Consider the following 20,865-nt stretch of genomic DNA (forward strand, 5'->3'; position numbering starts at 1 on the left):
CACTCACAAACTAGGAGGAATATGGAAGGATTGATGTGTTTACCTGTCGGAGCTTGGCTAGCTCGTCCGACTTGTCATCCCTTCGTCTCCTCCTCCGCCAGCGAACACCGGCATCCGTGTCTTCATCCTCCTCGTCATCATCCTCATCACCCACGTACCTGCCACCACACAGAAGGCAAGTGGCGGGATGAAGATAGGACCAAGGTCGCGCTAACAAACACCTGGACAATCCTTTTTATTGATAGTCTTTCCTTGGTCACCAACTGAACATCATCACAACAATAAGGTGAGCCACAAGGCCCAGTTTGAGCAGCATCGTGTCACCTGGGAGTGTTTCTGGGAGTGTTTCTGGGAGTGTTACCTTGGAGTGTTACCTGGGAGTGTTTCTGGGAGTGTTACCTGGGAGTGTTTCTGGGAGTGTTTCTCCTGCTGGGATGATGTTTGCGGGAAAGCAGACTCCTCCTGGCCTCCCTTCCATGGCTGACTGTCAGCACTGCATGACCTGCCATCACAAGCAGAGGGCAGAGGTAGCACAAGCCCCGTCTAGGCAAGGTCAGGGTCAAAGATCATCGGTCTTCCTGGTACTGGGAGTCTTACCTGGTGTGTTAGGAGACGTGTCAATGTCACTTTTATCAGAGTACAGCCCGTCCATGCTCCTCATCGACTGAATGACGGACCTGCATCCTAGGATGACACACAGCAGGTGGCATTTATGATCTTTGGCCAGACTCTGAACTTGATAACTCATCTAATTCCACACATTATTTTTTATGTTTACTTGGTCTGATGTGTTGTCGTATGTTCTCTGTGCGTACAGAGTCGAGGTCGCTGTCGATGGTCACGGTGTCGAAACTCAACACAGGAACTCCTGGGGGAGGAAACAGGAAGTGGCTGCCATGAATGTTGTGATTCGCTGTAATTCAGCGTGATTTAGTTCCCTTGTTATAACTGACGGGTGGTTACTTTGCACTGTGCCTGGTAAATACACACTGTCCTTTGACTCTGATCACTGACATACTGTTAGACCTACGCCCTTCTCTTCCTTAGACAGCCAATCAGAGGTCAGATCCAGCGTGGGTTCTGAGTGGAACCCTGCAGTACCTGCTAGAAGTCTGGTTCTCGGAGCCTGGTACTTGTTCTCCCCGGTTCCATCAGGTTCCACACTGGACGGTCCGTCGCTCACAGCCCCTGTTCCACTACTGCAGCTGGGCACTCGAGGGACCAGACCTGGAGGGAGACAGAGGACAGTGAAACGCTAGAGAACAAACAACTGTCACATGATCAAACAACTGTCACATGACCAAACAACTGTCACATGACCAAACAACTGTCACATGACCAAACAACTGTCACATCTTAACCCTTGTGTTATCCCACCATCGTATTGCGACAACTTTACCGCATACAAAAACAAAGTGAAGCATTTTTGTTTAACCGTTGGGTTGTCTCAGACCCCCCACATTGCAAAGGTTAAAAGAAAAGTATTTTTATTTGTTTTTGTATTGGGTAAAATTGGGTAAACACAACGATGGTTCGTTATGAACCTTTGGGTCATGTGACTCGAAGGCAGCACAGGGGTTAATCTGGGAGCGACAGACCCTTTTTCTCACCTATGGATTGATCCTTGATACAGGAAGGTACCAGGTCGACACAGGAGACGGGGGTGTTGTTTGTTGTTATGGTACTTCCCAGTCCCGTATCCCTGCTCCCTGTTTGGCTCCTGCTCAGCTCTGGTAACATGAATAGGAGGGAAATGATAACGTCACGAGACATATTCTGATAATGCTGGACTAATCATACAGACTAAACTATTCCAAGTAAGTCTGACGTACCAGCACTTCTGATGTCATGTTTGTGGTTCTGTACCTGCGAACATTGAAAATCAATAAACCAACATGATTAAGGAGACTTCAAGATGAGGAAGTGCATGTTCTAGATCAGCCTTCCTCAACACTGGTCCCCAATACTACCCACTGTCCTGCATTTTCTTGGTCAGCCATTCCCAACCTTTTCCACTCCATTTTAGGTGATATTTGGGATCAGATCTTCATTCATATTTCAATTTTAAAGAGGTGGATTCAAAACGAACACATTTGGTGGTGTTAACATTTCCATATTAAGTATTCAATGCCTTTTAAAATTCAAAAGATTGTCACTGATTTGCTTCCATACACGAGGACCAGGGTTGGGAAACACTGCTCTAGAAGAAGGACAAGAAACTCATAGTGACCTGCAGTCGGCTCAGCTGCGCATCTATAGCGTCCAGGAGAAGGTCGCAGTGGTCCAGTCTCAGAGGGGAGGAGGACTGTCCAAACACACCGCTCTCGTCCTCCAAATCTAAACGGAGACAGAAGCGATCAAAGCGTTTGATAGAGAGACAAAACACAACACGCGTGAGGACAGGACTCAGATACCGGTTTGGAGAATGTCTGACCGGTAAAGAGAAGCTCATCTGTGTCTTCGGACTCTCTCTCTCCTCCGTCACCTTTCCCATCCTCCATCTCCCGGGACTGGAAAGAGAGATAGAAGAAGTGGTATTATACCCCAGAGCTGAACGCTGGTCTCTGACCAGCATGGGTGAGGAGTGGGGGTTTGTGTTGCCTTGGATACATGAGTGCAACCTTACTTTCTGGTGGGCCTGGCTGGAGAAAGACCCTGCTCATAAAGCAACCTTGCATTCCTGTGTGAGCCTTAGAGCTGTTTGTAGTTCAAATGTACTTTTTGAAGAACTGGAAAGTATTACTTTATTCGAATAACAAACATATTTAGGCATCACCTTGACTCGTGCTATTAAATTAATGTTAACTGTTGTCTGTCTTGAAAAGAACAGAAGAGGGAAGAACATTTTATTAAACTACACAAAGGAATTATATTTACTGTATTCACCATCAAGAACACTGCAAGCACCAGTCAAAAATATCCCTATCCCCAAATACACAACTGTGCAGCAGACACCAAGCTATTTCTTCATGTTTAAATTTAAGGATCGAGTAGTCGATCAAAAAAAGTTATTAAAAACGTTCACCGGCACTCTCTTTCGATGACGTGTGTTGACGCTTAGCTAGACTTTCACTTACTTACCGACCAATTATGCAATTTGGAAATACCGACAGGTCCTTTGTACAGCAACTGCAGTAGAGTCTTGATTGACAGGAGCAGTGGTTGGGTTTCTAGGCAACGCACAAACAGCGCTCGTTCCAGCCAAAGCCAAATTGCTCTGTGTCTGCCCGCGGGGGCGCCCGTCACCACGGCGGGACTTGCGGTATAGGACAATATGCTGACTCAACAAACCCTCTTGCAATGCTGTTCATAATAGTTTGTCCAGTATGTAAATATTCATCACATTTAATGATGATGTTTTTCATTACCTACCTGGGGGTGAACGCAATTTCTTAAATACCCATCAAAGTAATTAACCTTAAACTATTTAAGTAATTAACTTGGCTACCGAAAGCACAAGACTGACACAAATCCAGTTAACAGAAACAACTTTATTATTTATTTTGTGTCATTACGTCTTGCTTTTGAAGACAATGTTACATACATACATATAAATTAAGGGAGAGAAAACAACTATAAAAGAAGTACAGCTTCCGTTGGAGAAGCTGCAGTTACACCTGAACAAAGGTACTTGTGAGTGTGTTTGTGTGTGTATATGTGGTAGGCCTACCGGTCCGACACCACGGGTAACCGGCCGTCAGAACTGGTCTAAGTGTACCTGGACGCTGTCTAGGCCGGAGGAGTCCAGAGAAGCAAAGTTCAACTCAGACATGGAAGGTCTAACCTCCCAAGTCTTCATCATATCCCTGCCTTAGAGGAACCAATCAGCAAAGACTGAAAGGAAACCGCAGGTCGTACACGGAAGTCATTGAGCGTGCATGCACTTAAGGAGGCGTGAAAGAATAACCATGGCACTCGTGAGAATAAAATAAAATACAAAAGCGATCATTTCAAAGCTAAATAAAACCATGCTTGATTAAGTGTTTGGTGAGATGAAATGAGAGATACAGAAAAAAACGAATTAAAAAAATAGGAAAAAAGTTAGATCAGCCTTTCATAGGGAAGGCAGTTCAAGTCTCCGTACAGTAAGGTTCTCGCACTTGGCTTGGTGTATTCCCTTTCTGCAGAAACCGCCTTCCGTTTAGAAGACAAACGAGTTAGAAAAGAACACATCGTCTTAACTTCACTCTTATTGCTACAGATCAATCTCACATTCACCATAGCGGCGTCTCGCAATCTCAACGTCTTGCCTTCTCTACTCCTCCAGAGGACGCCAGCCAGCAGAGGTCAGAGGTCAAGTTATTTGGATGTTCAGTGGATTGACTTTTTTTTATTTATTATTATTCATCCATCAAAATATAGGTATATTAATATATAAAATCATTCTATTTCAAACCCAATATATTAAAGTAAATCTCTAAACATACAGTTGATCATTGAGAAATAAACCGTTACCATATTATGTTTCCTCACGCTTCAACACCACGTTTATCGCCCTGCAATACTGCCCATGATGGTATAGGATTATCAGTACAATGACGACTCATTTACAATGATAGCAAAAATAAACCACCCTAATGTCTGATATGTTTCAGTCACAAGCTAGGTACTAGTCTTCCTCTATGCACTACTCAGGCATGTGCTTGTAAATTGTTGCAAGGGTGTCTTTGTGAGTATCAATATGTTGATAGTCAACGATGCATGGATATTGGTTAACTAAGAGTTTGCTGTATTAAAATGTCCCTGGAACATCCACTCGCCGATTCCTAGACTATTTATAGTCTTCGGGCTTTGATAAATGAGCAAATGAGAACGCTGTACCGAAAAACACTAACAAACCGCGTAAGATAGTTTTTAAGGGAGAATATCGTACATTCACCATTAGCGCGTGTCGTTCGGATCTACGGCTCAGCCCCCGGTCTCTTCCGTGCAGTTCTAACTCAGATATAAAGATGACAGCACGGAGCTCATCTTCTACAGCACGCCAACCACAGTAACCTGATTAGTTAAATCAAGGTCACAGCAGGTTGTATCCGAAGCTAGCAGGTAGCAGAACCTGTCAAAACGCGACCTTTGTAGCTAGCAAGAACTTTTTATTAAAAAAAGATTTTCAGTAAGTAAGTTTCATTTGATATAAAAAATTGAATCTGAAATCAAACTTACAAGGGGTCAATTTGGATAAAGAGGTACAATGAAAGTATATTTTCAGGTCCGTAAAACTTCAGATTCATACAGATTCAAACTTAGCATTAAGATTATTATTATTATGATCACTCTAATGTATAATTGTATTATTATTCTTTGTTATTATTTTGTTATTACAAAAAAAAATCTTCACACAAACTTCTAGAAGGCGGATACAGTACCACCTGGCAAAAAATTCTACATTCCTAACAGCAATTATAAAAACCTACTTACACGTTTTCAAAAGCTAACACACACACACACAAGTCAGGCGCCTCCTTTCCCTTACTACTCGGTCCTTAAAAGAGAAAGAGTTCCATGATCTGTCCTGGGATCACTCTGTGACCTGCTCTGGAGGACTGATGCTATGCCTGAGCTTGGACTCTTTCTGGGATCACTCTGTGCCCTGCTCTGGAGGACTGATGCTATGCCTGAGCTTGGACTCTTTCTGGGATCAGTAGCTGGCGGTCTAACTGCAGAGTGGTGCCTTGCTTAGGAGTCCCCCCTCCCCTCCACTAACCAGGGGAATCCGTCCCCTAGGTTGGATATATATCACACGTTGATCCTAGACTGTACCCAGGAAACCTTCTGACCTCTAACCCCTGTCTGGACACCAGCTTGATTAGTTATGACTGAGGATGTTACTCTAGATGCTCACCTGTATGAGACCCAGTCCTCTGGCTGAGATGAGGAAGTGTTCATCTGGCTGAGAGTGTCTGTCTGTCTGGATGTCAACATGCAGGACCGGATGGGACATACGGCTTAGTTGCAGAATGTAGTGTGTGTGGACTGTGTTATGTAACTTCCTGGACAGTTATATGAACCGTGAGGGCCTTTAAAAGGGTCAGAAGATCGAACGTTTGTACTTATTTTAAATTTATTTAATGTGACCACAAAAGTTGCCGTGGCGACGAAACGTGCTGTCATCGGTTACCGTGACGACGTCGGGCTCGGCCGCGGACCGGAAGTGCCGGAGGAGCCGACAGGAAGTGAACGCCGCTAGCTCTGCCGCCGGAACTCGCTTACAACGTCTGAGGGCACTTGAATCGTTTTCCAGGGAGAGATCACTAGATCACTCTCTGGAACTTGCTCCTTCCGGCCAATTCTACAATCCTAGAGAATAAAAACCAACAGATGAAACTACACATCTAATGATCTAATCAAGACTTTCCTGTCCATCCTTCGAATCCAACCCAGTATCTCTGCTTTGACAGACACAGTATCTCTGCAGTGACAGACACAGGCCTGTGGTTCCAATGAAGAGGGGGAACTGGGATTCACATCTGATCAGACACACAAGGCATCCAGAGAAGAAAAGTGCATTGTGGGGAACTTTTGAGGAGCACCTGGTTTTGGAAGCTTGCAGGAGGGGGGGGGGGGGGGCAGGGGTCTGTTTCTATGGTTACACACTCACAGCTGGAGTACAGCCTCACCAAGCAGGGTGTGTAGAGAGCCCCTCGATCCTTCAGCTGGATAGAAAACGAGGAGGATGTGTGTGTGTGTACAGTGTGAGTGTGTGTGTATGTGTAAGCGAGGATGTACGGTGTTGTGTGTGACATGGTACACAGTCCCATGCACAAGGAAGTCCGCACAAACTGTAAGATGGTCCAGAGCCTTCAATCTTCCTCCGAGAGAGGGGCTGGGTGGCTGGGGGAGGGGGCAGGGGGGCTGGGGGTCTACAGAGGACTCTGACTGCCGATGTGTAGTTAGAAGATCACTGGACACATACTCCAGTCCTGACTGTCCTTGGACTCCCAGTAGCCTCCCTTATACACAAAGTTTGTCTCCCCAGTGATGGAGTCCCTCCTCTTGTGGAACCAGTGTGGCTGGTAGCCCTCGTACTCTTTCCCTGGGGGAAGGAAACAGGCGTTACACACACGCAGCACCTTCCGGAAGCAGGGAACACAGCACACTCACTCCCATCACTCCTCAAACCGACTAGCACTGGATGCATTATAACAAAAGCAGCATTATACCAATAAATACCATTCAAAATCGATATTCAGGCAGTCTGTTAATCTGTATCTACATATCTATATTGATATAGATATGTAGATATAAATAATAGGGCCAATTCAGAATTAATTGCAGCAGGAAACAAATGAAATGGTATTTGTTTCCTGGGTTGGAGTGGATGGGAGGGGCCTAGCATGCACTGCCCACAGAGGCACACCACTCTGGGGGGGCAGGGAGGATGGGATGCACTTCTGGGGGGCGCGAGGCCCCCCCACTCACCAGAATCATTATCACACTCTGATCACCATTAGAGGGAGGAAGAGAAATACACGTCATGGGTATATCAGTGTTACACACACACACACACACACACACAGCCACACACACACACACACGCACAGCCACACACACACACAGCCACACACACAGCCACGCACACGAGGATGAGAGGAGCTTCCGGAACTCTCTCTGTACACACTCTGGCCACCTCGCTCAGCTCTCCCTCCTTCCTGAGCTTCCTCCTCCTGCTGACCTGTAACTACCCTCCCTCTTCAGCAGCTCCGGGCACAAGCATTCACACTGAGGTCAGGGGAACTGCTCAAATCATTCACAGTAATGTGACTAAAAGCGAGATGCTGGGTAAATCCTTTCTCCATCCCTGACTCCCTCTCTTTCTCTTTGTCTCTCTCTCTCTCTCTCTCTCTCTGTCTGTCTGTCTGTCTGTCTGTCTCTCTCTCTCTATCACCCCGCTCACTGGCTCATCACATCTCCTCTTTCCCAGGCCTCCTTTCTCTCTCTCAGTTTTTTCCCCGTCCCATTCAACCTGTGATCCTTCCCCTCTCTCTCCTTTTACCTCTCTCCCTCTATCTCTTTCTGTCTTTCTCCCTCTCTCCCCCTCTCCCTCTCCCCCTCTCCCCCCTTCCCTCTCTCACCATCGTCCAGAGCGTCGGAGGCCTCGGCCTCCCTCCTCCTCCTCACCGCCCGCTGCCTCTCCTCCAGCTTCTGTTTCTCGGCGTTGGCCTCGTCCCAGCGCCCGGCCTCCATCAGCCTCTGGTCCGGCCTCAGCCTGCTGTCGGTCAGCCCCACCCCCTCCTCCGGCTCGTTCAGGGTGAGGGCCAGCGCCGAGAAGTGGTACATGTTCTCAGCGTTGTCCCTGACAACGGGGGGAGGGAGGGGAGCCAGGGAGAGAGAGTGGCGGGTAAAGTTAAGATAGTGTTCTGTAATGTAAGATAGTGTGCTGTAGTGTCAGACAGGGTGCTGTAGTGCAAGACAGGGTGCTGTAGTGTGAGATGTGGGGTCTTACGGTAGTGGGTACTTCTTCCACAGCAGCTTGGGGGCGAGGGTCTGATACACAGTCTTCTGCCTGCCCTCCGCCCCCGCGCCCCCCGCCCGGGAGCTCTGCACCACCCGGGCGCTCTCCATCTTGTCGTCCCACGTCCCAGACAGGACGTACTGGGCCTGGCCCCCGCCGTCCAACACCACCCCCGTCACCTGGGCAACGGCACGCCGAGAGAGGAGGGAGACGAGGGGGGAGAGGAGGGAGAGAGGGGGGAGAGAGAGGAGGGAGAGAGGGGGGAGAGAGAGGAGAGAGAGAGGAGGGAGAGAGAGGGAGAGAGGAGAGAGAGAGAGGAGCGAGAGAGGGGAGGGAGAGAGGAGAGAGAGAGAGGAGGGTTACTTCTGGCGTGAGAACGATATAATCTAACTCTGAGGTGATGGTGGGTGCAGATTGTGAAGTCCAGAAACCACCAGCAGGGGGCGACCGGACCTCTTCTAATTGTCGGGTGAGGTAGGAGATGTAGAGCTTGTGTTTCGGGGAGGGCTGAGATAGGTGAGGGAGGGGGGGGGAGGAGGAGGGAGAGGAGGGTGGGTGGAAGGGGAAATAGGAGAAGCAGGAGCAGAAGGAGGAGGAAATGTTACCTTGCGTGGGACTTCCCTGGAGAAGTAGCTGTAGGGGGAGAATTTGAGCTGACACGTCTCCTTGGTCCTGTGGTTGACGATCTCAATATCCCCGGACTGTTCCGGAAATACAAGAGAAAGAGAGAGACACCAGTAAGAGGAGATCGGGTACAGGGGGAGAGAGAGGGTAAAAGGGGGGTTAGAAAGACAAGAGAAGGTAGAGAAATGACCTCATCAGGAAAAGAAAAGAAAAAAGACACAGACTACAGACAGGCAGGTAGACAGGCAGGCAGGTAGACAGGCAGACAGACAGGCAGGCAGGTAGACAGGCAGGCAGGCAGGTAGACAGGCAGGCAGGCAGGTAGACAGGCAGACAGGCAGGTAGACATGCAGACAGGCTGTAACTGGGTCATGTCTAAGAGAGGAGGCTGATGATTTGGGGGATTCATTCTAGATGAATCTCTGGGGAGCACTGCTGCTTTATGAGTCTCTGTTCTGGGCTGAAACACAGCTAGCTGAGCACACACACACACACACACACACAGACTGGTACACTGGTAAACACACTGCTAGTATGGGGGAGGGGAGGAGTGGAGGAGAGATGGGGAGGGGAGGAGGAGGAAAGATGGGGAGGGGAGGAGAGGAGGGGAGGAAGGGAGGAGGGGAGATGGGGAGGGGGAGGGGAAAGGAGTGGAGGAGAGATGGATATGGGAGGAAGGGAGTAGGGGAGAAGGGGAGGGGAGGAAGGGAGCGGAGGAGGACAGACCTGGTCTATCCACAGCTTGCCCACGATGATGTTGTGCACTGTGGAGGTGACCTTCCTCCACACGTAGTGATTCCCACTGGAGTGGAACTGCAGGTGGATCGCTCCTGGACGGCAAAACGGAGGGGACAGACACAACCGAGGATTTAGCTGTGAGACATTAGACATGTGTGTGTCCTGTGTGGGTGTGTGTGTGTCCTGTGTGGGTGTGTGTGTGTCCTGTGTGGGTGTGTGTGTGTGTGTGTGTGTGTCTCACCCAGAGGCATTATGGAGAGGTATTTTCCGCGGAACTTGCTGGCGATGGTGATTTCCTGCCACAGGGTCCAGCCTCGCTGGGAAATCACATGATGAGCTGCAGCTGGAGGGTGATGGCTCACCTGGGGTGTGTGTGTGTGTGTGTGTGTGTAGGAGGTAAGGGTTACAGGGTTACACACACTGTTGGACTGTTCCAGAAGGCCATAAATCAGACGTAGGTGTGTGTGTCTGTGTGTGTGTACCTGCTCACACAGCGAGCATGTGTGTGTGTGTGTGTGTGTGTGTACCTGCTCACACAGCGAGCGGTAGCCGTGGTCCTCCAGGCGGTCCAGCTCGTAGGTCTCCCCCAGCAGGGGGTTGAAGGGCTTGGCCGTGCGGTGCAGTGTGGTGGAGTAGGACGACACGGAGAAGGCTGCCACCAGACACAGCTGCTCCAGGCCCTCGCAGCGCGCAGCCCGGTCCAGCAGCTCGTGGTACTCCAGGTCCTCCGTCAGGCGCTGGAGCATGGACAGGGGCTCGTTGAAGTTGACCTGCCGAGGACACACACACACACGGAGATACACACACACACACGTGCAGTTGGTCAGAGGTCAGAGGTTGTTTTTGTTTCAGCTCTGGCTCTGTTTCTCTCTTACTGACCAATCCACATCAACACACGCCAAGCTCACACACACACACAAGTGATCCACACATACTCACACACACACACACTTACAGGCATGGGGATCTTGGACAGCTCCTTGCCGATGCAGTTCTTCATGATGCTCCAGAGGTTCAGTGAGTAGTTGGGCTTGTCTGGGATGTGGCTCCGCCTCTTCCTGCCCGGCTGCAGCTCCTTCCCTGATAGGCTGTTGCAGCTCGGCGACACCTGACAGACCCAGAGACACCACTGAACTCAGGCCGTGATTGGACCACGGATCGTACTGTGGGGGCGGATGAGTCTAGACTTCCTGGACAGACTGTGACAGGGACTCGATGAGTCACAGTGAGGGGGCAGAGTGTCAGAGAGAGAGAGAGAGAGAGAGAGAGAGAGAGAGAGAGAGAGAGAGAGAGAGAGAGAGAGAGAGAGAGAGAGAGAGAGAGAGAGAGAGAGAGAGAGAGAGAGAGAGAGAGAGGGAAGGAGAGGAGAGGGAAGAGAGGGGAGGAAGAAGTAGAGAGGGAGGGAGGGAGGGGGGAGAGAGAGGGAGGGAGGGAAAGAGAGAGAGGGAACAGGAGAGGAGGAGGACATGGAGGATGGAGCAGATGTCTGACTGGTAATTAAGATCCAGAAGAATGACATCGAGAGACAGCAGCTGTGCGTCTCCAGCACCACCCGGGGAACAAGGACGGCAGGCATATGTGTGTGTGTGTGTGTGTGTGTGTGTGTGTGTGAGAACACTCCAGGCTGACATCCGTGGGATCCTCCTGACAAGAGGCCCGCTGAAACAGCAGCTGAAGTAAGAACTGAACTGAAGGAGCCTACAAGCTCCACCCTGGAAGAACTACAAACATGGCGTCCGGTCCGAGCGCCACTTACATGGCCATCCTGGTTCCAGTCGTGGGGTTGACCTCCACTGGCTCCACTCTGGCTGGTCTGCGAACGCCTGGAACACACAGCACTGTTAGTATAACACACACACACACGCACACACACACGCAAGATAGATCCATCATACTCGTCACGACTCATCTGTGTGTGTGTGTGTGTGTGTGTTTGCATGCACAAGTGTGTGTGTGTACAGAGCGAGGGAACTAATGAGTTCCCTGCTGCAGGTGTCTGATGTTTCTGGGGGAAGGTGTGAGTCACACAGTGAGAGATACTGCAGCTGCTGGGTAAAAAAGCAAACAAGCCTGGCTTACACCATCACCTACCTCCTCTGTCATTAACCTGGAGGACAACATGAGGACTCCCACCAGGACCCACCCGCATTCAGGGGATGGAACCTGCTAGGGGCTCATTCTCAGGTCGCTAGGGGGAGGAGGAGGGGGAGGGAGGGTGTGGGTCTTTGGGCTGTGATTGGCTGACCTGCGCTGCGCGTTGTCGCTAGCGGTTACGGTGATGAAAGCGGGGGAGTCCTCCATGGCGTCGAAGAACTCCGTATCCTCATCTTCATCACTCGCCTCGCCTTCCTGCAGCCTATCAGCCCCTGCTGGAGACACACGCACACATATGTGGAGAGGTGGAGAGACAGGGAGGGAGGGGGGAGGGAGAGAGGAGAGACAGGGAGGGAGGGGGGAGGAGAGAGGAGAGACAGGGAGGGAGGGGGGAGGAGGGAGGAGAGACAGGGAGGGAGGGGGGAGGAGGGAGGAGAGACAGGGAGGGAGGGGGGAGGAGGGAGGAGAGACAGGGAGGGAGGGGGGAGGGGGGGGAGGAGAGGTGGAGAGACAGGGAGGGAGGGGGGAGGAGGGAGGAGAGACAGGGAGGGAGGGGGGAGGGAGGAGCAGAGACAGGGAGGGAGGGGGGAGGGAGGAGCAGAGACAGGGAGGGAGGGGGGAGGAGGGAGGAGAGACAGGGAGGGAGGGGGGGGAGGGAGGAGGGAGGAGAGACAGGGAGGGAGGGGGGAGGAGGAGGAGAGACAGGGAGGGAGGGGGGAGGAGAGAGGAGAGACAGGGAGGGAGGGGGGAGGAGGGAGGAGAGACAGGGAGGGAGGGGGGGAGGAGGGAGAGGAGACAGGGAGGGAGGGGGGAGGGGGGGGGAGGAGAGGTGGAGAGACAGGAAGAGGGAGGAGAGACAGGGAGAGAGGGGGGAGGGGGGGGAGGAGAGGTGGAGAGACAGGGAGGGAGGGGGGAGGAGGAGGAGAGACAGGGAGGGAGGGGGGAGGGAGGAGGGCAGAGACAGGAAGGGAGGGAGGGGGGAGGAGGGTGGAGAGACAGGGAGGGAGGGGGGAGGAGGGAAGAGAGACAGGGAGGGAGGGGGGAGGGAGGAGCAGAGACAGGGAGGGAGGGGGGAGGAGGGAGGAGAGACAGGGAGGGAGGGGGGAGGAGGGAGGAGAGACAGGGAGGGAGGGGGGAGGAGGGGAGGGGGCGCGAGGCCAGCCAGGCTCACCCTGGTCTGGGGCGGGAGTGCTGGCTGTGCTGGCTGTGGGTGGAGCTTCTCTCCAGGCTCTCTCCAGGCTGTTGTGCTGCTTGGCTAGCTGCTCAATGGTCTCTTCCAGACGGCTCCTCTGCTCCCGCTCATACTGGAGCGCACGCTGCCATCTGATGCTGTGGGTCTCCGCTAGGTCCAGGAAGTCCCCGACACGCCTGGCGGAACACACACACACACGCGTGTACAGTGGGCGAGGCGTGAGCACAGTGTCATCTCTCTCACAGCACACGGCTAAACACATCAACAAGACAACCCTTGCAACGCTGGCAATGACAAAGTCCCCGTCACACACACACCCTCACACACACCCTCACACACACCCTCACACACCCTCACACATACCACCACACACACACCCCCTCACACACCCCCTCACACACCCTCACACACACCCTCACACACCCTCACACACACCCTCACACACACCCTCACACACCCTCACACACACCCTCACACACACCCTCACACACCCTCACACACACCCTCAAACACACACACACACCCTCACACACACCCTCACACACACCCTCACACATACCACCACACACACACACCCTCACACACCCCTCACACACACCCTCACACACACATACACACACCCTCACACACCCTCACACACACCCTCACACACACCCTCACACATACCACCACACACACACTCCTAGCCAACAAACCTGCTCACAGTCTCTGTACACCAGCCCTCTCACATGACAGTAAATCCCAGTTTAATTCTGGCACAGCAGAAGCACATTCTCTTACCTTCAGCGGTCGAGTATGAAGTGTGTCTTAAACGCTGGGAGTCCAGACTCACGTTTAAATCAGCGTGTGACTCAGAGGAAGTCGCTTCCTCTAAAGTCCAGTGAAACTTCAGCTTTAAAAACACCACACTTCCACTTTTCTCCCTTTTGTGCTGAGCTGTTACTATGGAGACAGACGACTTGTGACTTCCTGTGACGGAGTTTTACGTCTGACCCGGGGAGAGAGGGAGCCGTGCCGGTGGAGGTAGAGCGAGCGCTTCAACACGCAGACCGTCCACCGGGTCAACAGCTGCTGGTGTCGAGTGTGATGCGCTGGTGTGCTTTACCGCACGCTCACGGCTGAGCGAGGGGGACCCACCAGGGGCTCGCGAGCATGCAGGATACACTTACTGTTCACTTGTGTTGTTAAACACACACAATCATGCACACACACACACACACTCTCACCAGGTCCACTGGTTTCAGCAGAACCATTCACATAACCAGCCTCACTACAGGGAATCTTAAATCCCCCCCTCCTCCTCCCCCTCCTTCCTCACTCCACCGCTCCTCCAGACAGATGTGATGGTGTTTTAATGAGACGGACCTTCCTCAAAGACCCACTTAATTGCCTGTCCAATAAGCTCCCTTTTCCTCCCCAATTAATCAACACAGGAACGGACTGGACTGCAAAAACGGAGCGAGTCATGCTTCTAAGGAACAAGAGTACAATCAGTTGTTAAAAGTGCAAAGTAATCTGCCCTGTTCCCAGCCACAAAGTCTTCCATAAAGTGTGAGTGAAACGGCACTGCAGCTACCTAGGAAGTCCTGTCTGTACCACACAGTCCTAGGAAGTCCTGTCTGTACCACACAGTCCCATCACCCACCACTGGAGGACTTCGCAGCATGCCCTCTGAGCCGGAAGAGCGCACAAACCCACATGTCACCGTCCACCTGAACGCTCCACGTCCCCAAACACGACACCGTCCTCATCTCTGAAGAACCCCAATCCCTCGCCCCCTCCTTCCCCCAACCCCCCCCCCATCCCTCTCACCCCCCCCCCCCCCCCCATCCCTCCCCCCCCCCTCACTCACGTTGATCATAGCATTGGAGGTGATACGGAAGAGGGTGGCTCTCTCGTTGACGGCCTTCACCTTCTCCCCGCCGTCCGGGGGCACGCGCAGGCCCTCGAGCTCGCTGAGCGAGCGCTGCAGCGCCGCGCCGTGCTTGGCGATCAGGTCGTTGCACGTGCTCAGATCCTCCAGCTTGCTGAGCAGCGTCTTCAGGGTCCCGTGGATGTCGCTCCGCTCTGACTGCGACGTGGGCTCCTCCTCCCCAGAGTCATCTGCAGGAGGGGGGGGGGGGGGGGGGGGGGGAGGAGGAGGAGGAGGAGGAAGAGGGAGGGGGGGATGAAGAGGGGAGGAAGGAAGTGTTACTCAGGCAGAGAGACAGAGATGTAGAGAGAGAGAGAGAGAGAGAGATAGGGACAGAGAGAGAGAGAGAGAGAGAGAGAGAGAGAGAGAGAGAGAGAGGTAAAGACAGAGAGAGAGAGAGGTAAAGACAGAGAGAGAGAGAGGTAAAGACAGAGAGAGGTAAAGACAGAGAGAGAGAGATGGAGACAGGTAAAGACAGAGAGAGAGAGATGGAGAGATGTAAAGACAGAGAGAGAGAGGTAAAGACAGAGAGAGATGGAGAGAGGTAAAGACAGAGAAAGAGAGAGAGAGAGAGAGATGGAGAGAGGTAAAGACATAGAGAGAGAGAGAGAGAGAGATGGTGAGAGGTAAAGACAGAGAGAGAGAGATGGAGAGAGGTAAGCGATGACTGTGAGGGATCTTCTGAATGTTAGAGAGACACGTTCCTAGCAGGAACTTCCAGCCTCGTTCATCTCACTCTCATCGATTCCTCTGAAGGTGAAGCCTACGTTCCTTAGTTACCGCGGCGATCAATAACCTTACCATACCATGACCCTCTGACACACACAGCCCCCCCCCCCCTGTTCTAAATCACTGGAAACTCATTAGAGACACTTCAGACTTAAGAGGAGAGCGAGCTGGGAGATGACCTCAGCACACATGCAGGAAGCTGTGTGCTGTTAGCTGTGTGCTACACCCTGCACCACGGGGGTGGAGAGGACCACACCACACACGCCTCAGCACACATGCAGGAAGCTGTGTGCTGTTAGCTGTGTGCTACACCCTGCACCACGGGGGTGGAGAGGACCACACACACACGCCTCAGCACACATGCAGGAAGCTGTGTGCTGTTAGCTGTGTGCTGTTAGCTGTGTGCTGTTAGCTGTGTGCTACACCCTGCACCACGGGGGTGGAGAGGTCCACACACACAGCTGACCTGCTTCATCAACATGTTCACACAAACACGTACGGAAGGGAGCACACAGGCACACACACACACGCCGACGAGTGAACACCCAGGCACCCAGGTAATCAGCCACCGAGTGCATGTCAACACAGTGACACCATAAAAACACACAATACTGTAATTACTTTACTGATTAGCCTAAATGTGTTTTAATAAGCACTCTTCTCCGCGGCTACATTTTACAGCCTGATTCTTCTCTCACACACAGACACACACACACACACACACACACAGACACACACACACACTAAACGGTTCCTCTCTGGAGAAGATTCAGGCGAAACTCCACAGAAGCAGAAGAGAGACGTTTGAGGCGAGTCAGGGAGTTCAGCCGGTCGTCTGTAAAAGCCCTTCTGCTGTGACGAGGACAGAGGCTACTCAGGGGCAAACGGAACTCACCAGAACACCGTGTCAGCATCTGAACACACACACGCGTGCTCTGGGACAGAAATACACCACAGGTCATACCTCAGAAACTGATCCAGCCTCACTCAAGCGTTAGAGCACACCCCTGGAGACGTTAGGGCTTCTCCAGCTCACTGACCTCCATGTTCAAGATCATACAGAGTGTGAACTAGACACAAAGCAACTTCGCCCATCAACAAACTGGACCAGAGTCAAAACCCACATCTACAGCACACACGACTAAGGGGAAAAAAGCTATAGGCAAGCTGTAGGGTAAAGAGCACAGGGTGGGTGTGTTTTCTAGACCACACGCAGGAACAATCTGATGCACTTCACTAGGGCAAAAGCAAACACATGTGACATACGTAGTGAAGTTAGTTAGGACGTCAACAACCGAAACACTGGGCCTCTTGTTCCTAGGGCCGGGGGGCGTGTACACACAGAGCTATGTGAGTACAGAGTTATCACAGCTATACTGTAGAGTTATCCTGTACACTGCAGTTATCACAGCTATACTGTAGAGTTATCCTGTACACTGCAGAGTTATCACAGCTATACTGTAGAGTTATCCTGTACACTGCAGAGTTATCACAGCTATACTGTAGAGTTATCCTGTACACTGCAGAGTTATCACAGCTATACTGTAGAGTTATCCATTACACAGCAGAGTTATCACAGCTATACTGTAGTTATCCTGTACACTGCAGTTATCACAGCTATACTGTAGAGTTATCCTGTACACTGCAGAGTTATCAGAGCTATCACAGTTATCCTGTACACAGCAGAGCTAGCTAGCCCAGACAGAAAACTGTAACCTCCAACCAACATGGTCACACACAGCCCGTTCCAGTCTGCTGTCACAAGCACAGAAGGAAGGAAGGAAGGAAGGAAGGAGGAAGCGAGGGAGGAAAGGAGTGACGGAAGGGAAGAAAGAAGGAGGAAGGAAAGGTGAAGAGATCCTGAAGGAGGATGGAGGAGGTTGTTCCTCACCCCCAGCTCTGCAGCTCTGCCCCTCCATGTGCCCTCAGACCTGAGACAGCAGCCCTGGCCACACACTCCCGCTGATCGCATCCGGAAGACGAGAGCAGAGACACAAGTCCAACCCAGCTCACCCCAGCCCAGCCCAGTCAGAGATCGAAGACAGACATGAGCAGTGGATGATCTTCCCCCATGACTAGCTCAAACACTGGGAGATGAATCAGGTCAGAGCTGGTGTCTCTAACTGCTGTGGCTCTCCCAGGCTCAGTGTGTGTGTGTGTTTGTGAGGCCCAGGGTGGTTAATTGGCTAACAGTTATACAATTGGTAAAGCATGACTGACCCTTAACCCTCGGAGCAGTACAGCACAGGAATGTTTGTGGAGTGTGTGTTTGTGTGTGTGTTTGTGTGTGTGAAAGGGGGTTCTGTGTGTTGGAAGTGGGGGAGCATATTCGAGGCATTTCGTCGAGTATTAATATCCCAGCGCACCACGCTAGACCTATTTAGATCTAGCTCCACGTAGACCTAGACCTATGTAGATCTAGCTCCACGTAGACCTAGACCTATGTAGATCTAGCTCCACATCTAGACCTATGTAGATCTAGCTCCACGTAGACCTAGACCTATGTAGATCTAGCTCCACGTAGATCTAGACCTATGTAGATCTAGCTCCACATAGATCTAGACCTATGTAGATCTAGCTCCACGTAGACCTAGACCTATGTAGATCTAGCTCCCACGTAGATATAGACCTATGTAGATCTAGCTCCACGTAGATCTAGACCTATGTAGATCTAGCTCCACGTAGATCTAGACCTATGTAGATCTAGCCCCCCGTAGATCTAGACTGATGTAAACCTAGACCCATGTTGATCTATCCCCATGTAGGTCTAGATCTAGGGTCTAGATTCCAGATCTTTGTAGATCTGCTGCAGGAACACAGATGAAGCTAAATAAACAGGTTCCAGTTTGTAGCGCTGCTCTAATTATTCACCCTCATTCTGCCAATAAGAGCACAACGCCACTTCAAATAGCTGGTCACGTGTAGGCTATATCAGCCTGTTTGTTTGTGTGTATGTGCTGACTGCAGGCTGACTGCGGGGTGACTGAAGGGTGACTGAAGGGTGACTGAAGGGTGACTGAAGGACTAGCTGGCTCATAGTCTCTGCATCTTCTACCGGAACAACATCCTTGCCTTTGCCTCCACAGACACGCAGGAACTGCGGCTACACACACACACACACACACTGCAGGGTACGTTTGGAGCTGGTGGAACAATGCCCTCTCTCCAAGGACAGTTTAGTTATGGGGGAGGACTAGCTGGGACGAGTGAAGCCATCTCTCTCTCTTCTACCTTCTTCCCATCTCCCCTCATTCTCTCTCTCTCTCTCCATCTCTTTCTCCTCTCTTCCTTCCCTCAATCTTCCCTCCTTTAATCTGGGATTATTCATCAGAAACCTGATATTTTGGGACAGAGTGCGGTGTGTGTGTGGTCCAGTAGGAAGAAGGGAGACAGGCCTAGCTGTGATTGGTGGAAAGCAGGTCAAGGACACAGAACAGCCTCCTCCTCACGCTGCGATCCAGGACAAGCCATGTGGATGGATTTAACAGAGCTATGCTAATGCTAAGCCTGAAATAGAAACATTGGTTGACGAGTTCAAATGTCTTCAGACTGACATTCACGCCACATTCACTGCACTGTTGAGTGTGTGTGGTGAGAGTGATTAAGACAGTAAGTGAGTGAGTTTGTTCATTTGTGAGCGAGTCGTTCTTTCGTGGGTGTGTGTGATTGAGTCTTTCATTCTTGATTGTGTGTGTGTGTGACACAGCCTGGCCTCCATCTGAGAATGAATGTAATGCAGCAGAAAGAAAAGACAGAGTGAGCAGAGAGAGAGAGTGAGCGAGAGAATGAGCAGAGAGAGAGAGAGAGAGAGAGAGAGAGGGAGAGAGCGCCCAGGGCAGGATAGCCCAGGCTGTCCTGCTGAGGGTTTCACCCGGCATGCCAACGACCGAGGAGGAGGGAGAGATGAGAGAAGGAGAGATGTGGGAGGGAGGGCGCGAGAGAAACAGAGGGATGGAGTGATGGATGGGAAAACGAAAGACAATTGTGTTGTGTTGCTGAAACGCAAGAATATATTTACCCAAAGCACCACCAACTCAGCGTATCTTTAAATAACCAACTCAAGTCACTCCTGAGTTGAATAGAATAACTCGTGACTTCAGAATCATGTTCCACAGATTAACACTGCCTTTTCCTCCAAATCTCCCCTGTCAGTCCATTAACTCATGAATAAAACATCTATTAATGGACATGTAAACAATCACAGTGGGCCTGTCCTCAAGCAGTGCAATCATGTCTTCTAAGGTCATCTCTATGACTATGTTTAGAGGGGCACTAGGGCCCTGGGAACCACAGGTCCTGGGAATCTCTCCTTACAGGACACTAACACCAAACGTCATGAACATATTGCACACTACTGGTCCAATTTACTCTGTTTACTCTCTCCTGAACATGGCAGGTAAAAATGAACCCACCAACACAGCTAGTTGCATCATGACGTCTTTATGCTAATGACATATGCTGAAAGCAGGGAGAGAGGAGAGATGATAGAGAGGGAGAGAGAGAGACAAGTGGGGGATGAAGAGAGAGAGAGAGAGAGAGTGTGAGAGAGAGAGAGAGAGCAAGAGAGAACACAGAAGGGGAGAGGACACAGAGAGGAGCAGCTCACAGCAACAGTCTCTGCAGTACGGCATCCACACGAAGAGAAGAAGAAAGAAAGAGAGAAAGAGAGAGAGATGGAGGGATGTGTACCTCTCAGGCATACGAGGTGGAGGAGATGGCAGGACGAGGAGGGCTTCCTGCGAGCGGCGCTGTACAGAGGGCTGGGGGTGCGGGGCTCCGCGGCTGCCCTGGAGCGTACGCAGCCTGCCTCCCCTTCCCCAGACACCCCGAGGCACAGAAGGAGGGAACCGGCCCTTGCTCCCAGCACCCCCGCCCTTCATCCCCCTCTCTCCTCCTCCTCCTCCTCCTCCTCCTCCTCCTCCTCCTCTCCGCAGGCCGGCGTTCCCTGAGACGGCACGGCGCCGCGGGCCGCTACATCCTGACGGCCAGCCGTGAGGGGCGGAGGCTGCCGTTCTCCTGATTCAGCATCGCGGAGGCGCACGCACACACACACACCGGCACGCCCGCTGTCACACACGCATCTGGCCTTGCCGCTGCACCAACGCTCTCTCTCTCTCCCTCACA

General features: G+C 51.6%; 1 protein-coding gene across 1 annotated transcript in view; it reads right to left on the reverse strand.

The window, feature by feature from the left end:
- Window positions 1-3,493: 3,493 nt before the first annotated feature.
- The window catches only part of osbp2b (oxysterol binding protein 2b), a 30,409-nt gene continuing 13,037 nt past the window's right edge, over window positions 3,494-20,865 (reverse strand). Inside the window, 13 exon segments of the mRNA XM_067228017.1 lie at window positions 3,494-7,033; window positions 8,073-8,293; window positions 8,444-8,631; window positions 9,058-9,153; window positions 9,803-9,906; window positions 10,056-10,176; window positions 10,342-10,584; window positions 10,770-10,922; window positions 11,571-11,637; window positions 12,060-12,183; window positions 13,080-13,266; window positions 13,268-13,276; window positions 14,953-15,203. Coding sequence (XP_067084118.1) covers window positions 6,891-7,033; window positions 8,073-8,293; window positions 8,444-8,631; window positions 9,058-9,153; window positions 9,803-9,906; window positions 10,056-10,176; window positions 10,342-10,584; window positions 10,770-10,922; window positions 11,571-11,637; window positions 12,060-12,183; window positions 13,080-13,266; window positions 13,268-13,276; window positions 14,953-15,203 — 1,907 coding nt within the window. The 3' untranslated portion in view covers window positions 3,494-6,890.

This window comes from Osmerus mordax, chromosome 24 (genome assembly GCF_038355195.1).
Source record: "Osmerus mordax isolate fOsmMor3 chromosome 24, fOsmMor3.pri, whole genome shotgun sequence".
Classification (NCBI taxonomy): Eukaryota; Metazoa; Chordata; class Actinopteri; order Osmeriformes; family Osmeridae; genus Osmerus; species Osmerus mordax.